Raw genomic sequence first — 12,348 nt, 5'->3', positions numbered from 1 at the left:
TATATTTTCTCTAGTCTTAGTTGATGTTAAAAAATCTTTCTCGGTACAACTATATTGTCAAGTGGAAAGTCCCAAAACCACTCCACAATGCAGCTTTGTGAGGGATAATTACAAAAAGATGTTTAAACCGTTTGAATTCCGTTGGAGTCGTCGAATGTTCCTACGTACACAGTTCATTAAACATTCGAAACAAGATTTATGCCCATTTCGTTGGTTTAATGCAGCGCAAATTTCCTTGAAAAAAAAGTGCAGCAAACCATTAAGCGGAAGGAATATGTTAGACTTCTCTTTATTGAAAATCAATAAGATGCAACTCGTAACACGAATCGTAAAACAGTTACTTTCACATCAAAATATTTACATTATACTGCCCACATATTGCCAAGCTTCGCCAAGAGTCAAATTATCGAAATGTCTTTTTCGCCGAAATAAAACGATCGTAAGAGTCTTATCTTCACGCTTTCATTGTAGCTGTGACAATATTCGCATGCAACGGATGACGACATTGCACGCCATTACTGTGGTTGTTGCTGTCGTAAATACATCACTGCGTTGCGTTGCTTGTTTTGCCGATATGTCGTAACATTATCGCCGCCACCTTGTGTTGCCCCAACATTTTTCATCGCAACAATGTGACTTTATTGCGCCTCATCTAAACAAACAACAAAGTGATTTCCACCGCAGGCGCAGCAACGAAGATGCCGCCACGGCAGCCGCCAACAGCAGCGGCTGTTGTGCAAATAATTCGCACAACTGGCAAGGAAATTGGGGATGGTGGAAAAGCAGATGCTCCTTGTTGATTGAGGTTAGCCTGTGCGGCGCCACGGCGGATGACACGAACAGCAGGCGAGGTTAGAAATGTGCGCGACACGGAGAAAGTGACTTTTTCACTTTTACTAACGGACAATAGACTACCGACACACAACAGCAGGCGGCACAGGCAGCCAACTAGCAGCTTCTACGGAGGCGACAGTAACGACATACAGCCTAGCGCACTGGCGTCTTTATTGTCCAGCCGTCGTCTTTACAATTTTATTTCGCATTTGTCGAAATATTTGCATGTTGCGGTTAGAGTTGGAGGCACCGCTGCTTTCAAAGTCTATGCAATCATTTGCAGAATGCCTTTTTTTTGCAAATCAACATCTACACGATTATTTCCATATCAGGTGTGCATTTGCAAAATTAATCATATTTTTATACTTTCTATAGATTCATCGATACGACATATGTTTTCACAATGTGTTGACAAAAATTTATTACTTTTAATGCAATATTATTACTATAAAAGGAGAGTTAATTGTGAAAATATTTCAATGGCACCTTCGTAAAGATACTGACCTCACAGTTTCATCCAAGAAAAGATTAGAAATATATAGTTTGATCGAAAATTTCTGTTGCAGAACAAATAGATCAAATACTTTGCTTCGCATTTCTCGCGAGATACAGAGTCAAGCATACCAAAGTATTTGAAATTTGGGCAGAAGCATACAATTGCAATTACCCCTCAAGAATGTTAACAGCACTGTTTATTGAGTACGTGAAGAAACTAGTGTCGAAGAGTAGTCAAATTTTTATTGAAATTGCTGATATCGTAGTCATCTCAGTTTATACGTGCCATACAGTTATTTGAAATATTTTTACTTGTTAGTGCTTAGAATGTTTGTTTCCACTAGGTTTTTAACGTATTTGCGATTTCCGCACTCCAACAGAAAATCGTTAACTAAAAAAATTTTAAAAGAGTAAAGCCGATTGAGGACAATATTAAAAGAGGGTACGACGAGCATGGCACCGCCCACATTGAGTAGAAAACTCATATCTCGGAACCCAATCGCCCGATTTCAATACGAACAAAATTTGGTAAACGATATTATCCTAATATTAATACACCGCAGTATGAAAATGGACGAAAGCGGATTACAACCACGCCTACTTCATATACTTATAACACAATTTTAAATTCCATCTTATTCTTTAACTTTCCAGCACACAAGTCAAGAGCCAATCAATGTCTACAGTTTAAGCTTTGCAAAAATAGTGCCATTGAACTGTAACTTACGGCCAAAAATTGTTCAAGTCGGACCAAAACTATTCAAGCTCCCAGCTACCGAATATGTGGACTCCAGTTCTTATTGCAATCTTTTTACCGAAAATGTCGGTCAACATGTCCGATATTCTACTGAAATTCGAAAACAATTTTGCCCGACTTTGAGTCTTGCAAGTTGCAAGCATTTGAAATGTTCGGTTATCCCTGAATTCAGCCCTTCCTTACCTTTTTAAATACTAGTGTGCAATATGAATGATTTTAAATTTGAGCTGCTTCAATTTCTCTTTTATGTGTGTCTTCCAAGTGAGTCTTCTGTTCAAAAAGAGACCCAGCTATTTGACAATTTCACTTTCAGGTATTATAGAACAATTTAATGATACGAAGGTATAATTTTTCATTTTTAATGTAAACTTTATTTGAACGGAATGGATATTCTGTGTATTTAGTTCTATCTTTTAATTCTTTAGCCATTTTTCGACAGCATAACATTATTCTAGTAAATGATGTAAGCTGTCATTATGGCTAAAATTTTTGACAATAAATGCCGTATCATCAGCATAAGTTGCTACTTCTAAACCATTGATGATCGCCAGGTCAGCTTGCATTCGAAAGCACTCGTGATAATTTTAACTATTCGATGGCATGGCTCAGGTGTTTTTATATTTTGGTCCGCTAAAACAGGTAACATAATCTGTTAGAGTATGTTTTTAAATACTTTAGAGAAGGTCGTCAGTAAACAGGTTTATTAGGTCTCGGAATCATTGTTGTCTTAGCACATTTCCATTCATTTGGGTAGGGGCCGAGTCGAGGAATGGAATTGTAAATACAAGTAAGCGGTCTGATACAAAAACAAGAAAAAACGTTAACTTCGGCTGCACCGAAGCACCTATACACTTCACAGGTACATTTCTTTTAGTAACTATGTGTTCAGTTTATATGGGAGCTATATGCTATAGTAATCCGATCTGAATATTTTTTCGGAGTAATCCATGTCAAATCTCGTGAATATATCTTGTCAAATGCAGATGTTTTCCTTACAAGAACTTTTTTCCGATCGTTCAGTTTGTATGGAAGCTATATGCTATAGTGAGCCGATCTGAACAATTTCTTTCGATATTACATTATTTCTATGAACGATAACTCACACTTAATTTCGTGAAGATACGTTGTCAAATGTGGAAGTTTTCTATACAAGAACTTGATTCCGATCGTTCAGTTTGTATGGCAGCTATATGTTATAGTGGTCCGATATCGGCAGTTTTACAGACAGACAGACGGATATGGCTAAATCGACTCAGTTCAACATACTGATAATTTATATATACTTTATAGGGTCTCCGACCCTTCCTTCTGGGTGTTACAAACTTCGTGACAAACTTTATATACGCTGTTCAGGGTATAATAACTGTAACAGCAAAAGTCTATGCTACTAGTATGGACGTTTGCAATGCAGTTATGGGGGACGGCGAGTACATCCAACATTGAAATCTTCCAAAGATATCAATCTAAAACTTTAAGAAACATAGTGTTACATGGAATATAAGCAACTTCATGGTACTTCGAAATCCACAAAGATTTAAATAATCCTTGTGTTAAAGACGAAATCAGCAAAGCCTGTCGAAGATACCTAGGTAGACTTTCTATTCACGAAAACTTACTTAAACTAAGTCTACTGTCCAACAGTATGGATATTAGACGCTTAAAAAGAGCTCACATTTTGAACCTTCCAAATAGATTTTAAGTATATTTAGAAATATTTTTAGCAAATTATGTTATTGTATGTTGATCAGTCTCAATGGAGCACAATCAATCCTATTGTGATACTTATATTCATACAACTTCTTGATTGCCTTCAGATAGATTGCAAATAAAATATATAGTAAAAAAACAAAAAGAAAAATATCAATGGTAGGGGTCACAGCGACAGCGCAAGGAATTGTACCATTTTTCGCTTGCAAAGAAACACAGTTGCAAGATATTTCTGATTCAAGGCAAGTTACAAGAGGTCTAGTCAGCTTCACGCCCTCAGCTAGGTTTGTCCTCCACCAGCTCTGGCCATTATTCAACGAGTGTCCGGGCGATAATATTATATTTAAAAAAAATATATATATGATATATTGAAAGATTTGTACAGTAAAATAATGTGATACATTTTTAAGCTCTAACGTATTTCTGACGTGTCCCAAAATTATGAAATCAAGGCTTAAACAACCTATATATTACACCGTCTGCCAGCCCTAAAAATTAGAAAAGAATTAGCATACAAGCATAATGAATTATAGTTCAGCAGTTTTTTAACTTCATAAAGACTTGTAATTTATAGTCCAAGTGCGTTTATATATTATATACTTTATGGGTCATCCATACAACTCCTTAACCTTCCTAACTACCTAACCTATATGTTTAAGTAGCATAAGTGAACTTAATTCTCAGGAGCGTTGTGTGGCTGTAAAGTAATGCAGGCATCTGAGCTGGAAATCAAGAAATTGATTTGAATAAAATAATGATTCAATGCTAAGTAATTTTTATTTCACTTCACATTTACTTTGATATATTGTTTTGACTTCTAACTGACAAGCATACATGAATATACATAATTTTTGTAATACCACTTCGTTTCAGTCAAATAAGGTTCAAGTATTTATCTTGAAGTCAACTTACTTGATTTTCGATAACTTGTCGACCCAGTTTTGATAAATTGGAAAAGTTCTGAAGCTATCCTTGAACGATTAAGTTAGCAATGGACTAGTTAGTTATATTAGCTGTAAAGTGCACTTACATAAGTCTTTATTTTTAAAGAAAGCCAAAATTGCTGGTATCAAAAACTTTTTGTCATAAAACTACTGCATTACGAAAAGGCAACAGTAATATTTATATACAAGGCTTATCAATTTTTCCACCCACAAAGTCTTCGACACAATTATTTAAAAAATTTATGTTCTTCAAATGCACAAATTATCGCTAAAAGAGTCAACAAACATTTATAGTTTTCGACCAACTCATATCTTAAACTACTAAAAATTGCACATTTCCAAATGGGGACATTCTCCGAAGACTAGCAAGCATTTGTTTAATCCTCTGTATATTGATTTTTAATTGCTAACGAAAATGAGGTTTGCGAACAACCTACTTAGTCAACCTACGCCCTCATTGCCGCAGCTTCAATTTTATAGTTTCTGGCTGTGCTGCAATTCTGTTGTTGTTGTCTACATCAAAGGTGTTGTTAATGTGGGCATTCATCTGCATGCAAACGCGATTGCCGAAAAGTCATGTTGGTGGACGGACATTTATGCCAGTGAGGGTGTCAACAACATTGCGGGTATTGACAGACGACAACAAGACCGCCAACAATTGCCTGAATGCAGCTGCAAATTTAGTGATGAGGCTTGTGAGACCGCGCTGCCAATTTGCACCCCGCACCATAGACCGCCGCACAGATGTGCATCTTGCACAAAGAGCCCAAACGCATCACCGCACAACTGTGTGCTACGCCAATAATTGCAACAACAACAGCAACTGTAAATGCAATTGTGCGGGAGAAATTTGATTGTCTGCTGCCGAGTGTGCCATGACAACAACTTATCGCTTACAACAACAGAAACAATGCGGCACAGCTGCATATGCGCTTTAGTCAATTTATAATTTTCTTTATCACGAACATTTTCACGCCTTTCAGACGACGCTGCCGTCGCAGCTGCCACACAGCACATTTTATTAATTCCATCTAAAAAATTTCGAATTTCCATTTGCAGTTAATCGGCGAAACAGCACAAGTCCAGCAGCATCACATACCGCGGGTATTTTCTCCAAACGCCAACAACATCACATACAAAGACAGTTATTGAGGCACAACGCTATATAGCAGCAGCGCACAACATGTTGACCGATTGCAGCAGCATTCAAGGCTCCACGGCGAGCTCGTCGAGTGACGTTATGACACTGGCCACTACCTCTTCCTGGTGCGCCATGAGCATACCTTCCTCCGCGGCGGCGGCTGCGGCCGTGGCAAGCACACGCCTGCGCATACTGCGCCTCATACGACCGCACGCGCGCCGCATTTTGGTCACGCCCGACACCAGTCCGTCGTTCGGGTTCACCGTACGTGGTGGCAAAGAGTTTGGCACCGGATTTTTCATTTCAAGTGTGGAGCGGAACAGCGAGGCCGAACTTAAGGGAATGCGTGTAAGTATGCGAATTTTGGTTGCTCCACTTTCGAGCGATTGCTGCAACTAAATTATACCTAAGAAGCCAAAAAACAAGCAAAGCGATAGCAGTTTATATCTAAAAAAGTGAGAAACGTGAGTTTGCCACTGTCGTTAAAGTGAAATAAGACAAGCTGTCGCTACGTGGGTGCGTCCGACACGTACGTTGCGCCTATCATTTGTGCGGTAAAAACGCTTACTGATTTCGTGTGAATGTGTGTTAACATTCTGTGCCGTTTGTTTGTGAAAATTTATGTGGCACACGTACGGCTGCGTACATTCTAGACAAAAGCTAATGCTTCTCGCATTTCAAACGGCACTTCGCGATGCCCACATATTTAACCTACGCATGCGCAGACGTGTGTGTTTGTAGACATTTTAACTAGTATTTTATGTTTTAATTTTTATTTTTTGTGCAGATTGGTGACCAAATTCTGCGAATAAATGGCTTTCGCGTAGACGACGCCGTGCACAAGGAGATAATACAATTCATAACCAACCAGGATAGAATTACCATGAAAGTGAGGAGTGTGGGAATGCTGCCGATCAAAGAGTAAGTAAAGGAAGGCTCTACCTGTTTGTACAGTTTTCAAAAGTATTTGGACTGAAAATTCAAGAAAATATATGTATATATTAGTGTTATATTTTAAATTATTGACAGTCTAAGTGCCTTCATTTGATTGGTGACACTGGATATTCCGTTATATCATCGCTCTTCATGCATTCGATTCAACCGATTTAGTCGGACTCTGTCACATCCATTTCTCTAATGATGGCCTAAGTGCGGCCGCCTACGGTACGGCGCTCATGCGATTCCCTTTCAACCCACCAAGCCTCGGGTAAAAACAGCCTTTTTCTACAAATTTTTTCTCATATAAAAAATTAAATGTTTTATTAGAATTTTTTATAACTACGAAAACATTTAGAAATTTTTTGGAAAAAATATTTTAAACTCGGAGAAAAAGTGATAAAAATGGTATTTCAGTTAAAACCTTAATTTGAAACTTGCACAAAGGAAAAAACATTGAAATTTGGAATTACAAGAAAATGAAAATTTCAGTGAAAATTTCGCGATATTTTATTTTTTAAAATAGCTGTAATCGGAAAAAATATTTCGTCTTTAAGAATTGTATCTCAAAGACCTGTTTAAAATTTCTTGAAGGTCTGTTGAGTAGTTCTCGAGAAACCTTGCCAACTTCTTCAAAAACACAGTTTCGGAAAAAACTCGTTTAAAGGCAGCGCATTTAGCCTCGCCAGCTTGGAGCGCACAAGTTCTCAAGGCTGTATCTCCGAAATCAAGACTTGGATCTACTTAAAAATTTAGGACAATATGCTAAAGGTTTTGTAGAATTTAATGAGTTAATAGAAAATATTCGATTTTGTGGAACCTGTAAACTAATGTAACTCCTTAATCAGAAACATTGACTACCCACCTGATCAATCTTACTAATTTATAAAGATTAAACGAAATGTGGTGAGCTGATCCACAAGGTAGTTGAGTAGAAATCCTCTAATATTTCATTGAAGCCAACACGACAGTTTTTCAGCACTGTTGCTTTTTCGATGTTATCGACATTAATCGACGTGGATGGACGACTCGTATGCGTCAAGTTTTCGTTTACTTCACGACCTTCACTGAGTGTTTCTTGGCACGCAATTACTTGTGTTCGTGATAATGAAAATTCCCCAAAAGATTTCTGAAACTTGATCCCGTAGTAGTGATTCCATTGGAAATATAAAATTTCTAGCAAAATTGTTGTTGGTATAGTCAAATTAGCATATGGAGATCAAATTTCACATGAAAAAAATGTTGTATCAATCCAAGAAAAAAACGTGTCGATTAAGTGCGTGCAAATAGGTTGATCTTCTGGTATGTATCCACAGTTTGTAAAACTTATAAATATACGAATCTTTATATCTCTTTTTCTAATACTAAGATTAGCCTATTTTATTCTCTAACGCTGTTTACGCCTTTTTTGAATCCAAAACCTCAATTCTGATCCGACTCCTTTACAGCAAAGATGCAGACAAATTATCTTGGCACGCGGTAAAAACTTTCACGAACGGCAGCAGTGCCTCCTCCGAGAGTTCTTATAAAGTCGCGCCCGAACGTGAAACACGCAACAAAGAGGTAAATATCACGCTTGACGTGGCGCCACGTACAAAACTTGGACTTGGTATCTGTAAGGGGCCCGAGTGGAAACCCGGAATTTTTGTGCAATTCACCAAAGAAAAGAGTGTGGCACGCGAAGCTGGTCTACGTCAGGGCGATCAAATACTCAGTGTCAATAGCATAGATTTTTCCGATGTGCTTTTTAGCGAAGCGGTGGCGGTAATGAAAAGTGCTAGCAAATTGGAGATGATCGTACGAAAAGCAGCCGGATGCGATCTATTTCCGGGCGAATCAAGCGGCTACAACAGTTCAGCCAGTTCGGTGACAGGCGATCAAAGCCCCTGCTGGGCGGATGCGAAGTCAAAGCGTTTGACGGCGGTGCGCGAAGAAACAACGACCGCACCTTACGTCGAGCAACAGCGACGCGCTGATCAGCCAGACGGCTGTAACAAGCATAATAGAGATGCACCGGAAAAGAAACCAGTCGGAAGCCAGCAACAAGTCAATAAAACTATTATTAAATTGTCGGAGCAGGGCACATCTATTAACAACACATTCGTTAGTAGCACACAACCGGTAGCAAATGGCTCACGGATCGCGAGTGAGTATGGCATACCAAGATCAGTGAGCACCGTCGGCTCACACGAAGCACTGCCGCTACCGCCGCCAATGGTCCCTATGAACTCCAGTGGCTCTTCGTATGTGACGCGAGAGGAACGGGAGACCAGAACGGTGACGGTGGAAGTGCACCGTCAACAGGCGGACGAGGCAAAAAGACAGCAACAACAACAAAAGAAAATTCAACAGTTGCAGCAACAGCGCGTTGAATTCAACAGCCACCATCGTCACAACACGCTGCAGCCAACACATTCTTTACCCAGCCACACAACGCCAACGAAGCATCCGGAATTCCACAAATGCCTACGCAACAGCAGCGCACAGCTACAACAGCAACCGCAACAACAAACCACGCTATTTCAACAGTCGCAACAACAGCAAAGTACACAGAATTACCGCAACACGCGCCAAGCCGACAGCAGCTCGCTCTCCAGTGCCATAACCGAGGAGCTGAAAAAGCGCAAAGAGGTAAGTGAATTATTTAGCAACTGAAACAGCGAGTATAAGCAAATTACGAAAGCAATAATGTACAAAAATAACAAAAACCTACTTTCTATATTTCCCAATTGAACAATCTACACGCAACGCAACACGACTTCCAACACGCCGCACGCTTAATTTTCGCATCGCCTCGCAGAAACAGCGACTCAACGCGGCAACAGCTAATAGCAACGCCAGCAATAACAACAATGTAAACGCGCACAACCAAGGCAATTATATAAACATCAACGGCAAGCAGAACCATTACAGCCAGTGTAGGCAACAGCCGCCACAACAACAGCAGCAGCAGCAGCAACTTCATCATCACAACACGCTCCATCAGCCGCTGGCATTAAAGGCACAACAGCAACAACAACCGCACTATCACACCACGCCACTGTCGCCGTCTTCATCGTCGCTCTCATTGTCTGCTGCGCCAACATCCACAACGACAACGTCCGCGCCTGCGCCCGCGCCCTTGTCGGCCTCCAACGCTACGACAGCCGCGTTGAGTGCTCGCGCTGCTAGCAACAATGTTAATGGCAGCGAGCGCAACAACCACAGTCACAGCAGCGGCCACAACAACAACAGCAGTAGTCAAAACATTCCGACAGTTGGTACCTCAGCGATTGCCGGTGTCGGTGTTGGCGCTGGTGATCAGCACAGCGCGCTGATGGACGAGTTTAAACGTGCCCACCAGCGCATGTTCAAAAACGGGTTCCAAGAGACTGAACGCAAGGTAAGTGTTACAAGCGCGTCACAATTTCCATTTTCATCTCCCCTTCACGCAGTTCACAACAATTGTGACGCTTTTCAGTTTGGCGTACATTGTGCCTAAGTAATACATTAAGCTCAGCTGGAGCTTATATGCCAAAAACCAATTGACCTTGGTTTTCTTAGAAGCGCTCAACTTCTACTAAGTTTAGTAGTTCCTTTGCGCGTGCCCACAATAATTCTTTCGACGTAACGAACTGTGTCGATGTATGGATAAATACGAACTAATGACTCAATATTTGAGATATCGGTATCGAAATTTTTCAAGCCCTTCTCAAAAAATCTGCGCATTTGTCAAAGCCGCAAATATAGAAACACTGTACTATATAACGGGTTTTACAATAAGAGCGCTACACAAGTTTTAAATAAACCAAAAACGGTTTGGAATCTCAATGAAATTCTTTATTCCTGTGAAAGAACATTCGATGCCATTAAGTATGAAACTCGATTTCTTTTGCATGGACACCACGGTCCAGACTCTAAACCCAATTTTCCGAAAGATACTGGTGCAATTTCACATTCGATATTCGTACGAAGTCCATCAATCATCGCTGGCTTCATAGCCATAATTTTCCGGATCATTTTCAAATTGTTGCTCAACCCAATTCACGAATATAAGACGATTCTGGCAGTCAAGCGGTTTCAATTCTTGCGTCAATTTTGTATTGTAAGAGTGTAGGCCAATAGGAATTTTGGGTACTTCCGATGTACCGTTTTTCAGTTTGCACACAAGTAGCTCGTTACATCAGGTTTTGACTTTATTTATCATGCTTCTAACAAGATCGTCGTATAGACAATGCATGGGTTTCAAAAGGTTGATCACGTTTTCGATGCCTTTGTGGCCTGGCACCCAGTAGAAGTGAAGTTGCATACTTCTGGCAACACCTTGCGATACGAAGTTACTGCCTTGATTGCTGCTTGGCTGTCTACGCAGATGTTGACTCTGGCCTGCAGCCAGCTTCGCGCAAATACCTCAACTTAAAATATACTAAATGGTCTACTATGGTCCGGCAGCTTAAAAGGTTGCCTTATGCCTAACTTTGGGCAGTATATTCCCGCACCAACTCCTTTGTCCATTTTTGCCCCACCGTATATATGTTTAGCATGTTGCGCGTAGCTAACATATCTTTGTTCATTGATACGTATCCAAATGAATTTAAGTAATATTCTGAGAACACGTACCCGAAAACACCTGACCAAACGTCATTCCGTCTAACAATAGCATTGCAAGCTTAGAGGAATTGGTTAGGTGCATAGGTACCTGCTTATAAAGCCAATGGCTGTGAGCGTCACATAGCCGACAGTAAACGGTAAACAGCAGTTTGAAATGTGAGTAACGAATAAGCCAAGCGAAAAGCGCTGCTGAGTGAATGAATGAAGGAGCTAAGAAGCTAACTGCACCACATAGCTGCATGCATCGCTACTACACGTCTGTTGTGCGCGCAGAGGCGTTTAGGTTGCTGAGCAGTGGCGCACTTAAATGCGCCGTTTGTTACTAGTTTTCTAGTTGCATGGGGTTTACGGTGTAACGCTAACCGCTGGGCATCAGTTGCTGTTGTTTTAACTTGCGGGTACACAGTCACGACAGCCGAGCCGAGCCGAGCTGCGTCCCATTGTAAGCACAATTGCAGGCGAGTCGCTACTAACTTTAGCGCATTATTCTAAAGCGAAACGACGTGTGCAGTTAACTGATTTTTTCAGCCGCATTGTTCTTGTACAACCACGTCTACAAGTATACGCAAATATTATATTGTCGGTCTATCGCTGTATGCACAAAATAAATATGAAAATAAAAATAAAAGCAAGCAGATAAAAACAAAATAACAAACAACAAGCTTTGAGCCCTGATTGCCTAGAGCGCAGCGTCTATTTGACATGTGTTTGGGTGTCAGTGTGCAGCGGCATATAACAGGTGTTTGTTGTGGTTGCACAGCAATAATTATAAATAAATATTTCGCTTATTTATTTTCATATGTACTTGGGTTTTTGTTTTTTTTTTTTTTTTTTTTTTTTTTTTTTTTTTTTTTTTTTTTTTTTTTTTTTTTTTTTTTTTTTTTTTTTTTTTTTTTTTTTTTCAAATTTACTTCGCGCTAAACTCGGGTTGTTTGCGAAGAAGC

General features: G+C 40.0%; 1 protein-coding gene across 2 annotated transcripts in view; it reads left to right on the top strand.

Annotated features, from left to right (window-relative positions):
* Nucleotides 1–12,348, top strand: part of LOC108971388 (putative uncharacterized protein DDB_G0282129) — a 46,244-nt gene that overhangs the window by 28,415 nt on the left and 5,481 nt on the right. The window contains exons 2-5 of one of the 2 annotated variants that reach the window (XM_018937422.1): nt 5,797–6,226; nt 6,666–6,799; nt 8,263–9,445; nt 9,615–10,196. In XM_018937422.1, coding sequence (XP_018792967.1) covers nt 5,921–6,226; nt 6,666–6,799; nt 8,263–9,445; nt 9,615–10,196 — 2,205 coding nt within the window. In that variant the 5' untranslated portion in view covers nt 5,797–5,920. Of the gene's footprint in view, nt 1–5,796; nt 6,227–6,665; nt 6,800–8,262; nt 9,446–9,614; nt 10,197–12,348 lie in introns of those variants that run through there. The other variant, XM_018937423.1, reaches the window with a different exon arrangement.

Source organism: Bactrocera latifrons, unplaced genomic scaffold (assembly GCF_001853355.1).
Source record: "Bactrocera latifrons isolate USDA-ARS-PBARC rearing strain unplaced genomic scaffold, ASM185335v1 scaffold_34, whole genome shotgun sequence".
NCBI classification, from domain to species: Eukaryota; Metazoa; Arthropoda; class Insecta; order Diptera; family Tephritidae; genus Bactrocera; species Bactrocera latifrons.
The sequence above is the reverse complement of the archived record's forward strand: the minus strand, read 5'-3'. Positions and strand labels throughout refer to the sequence as shown.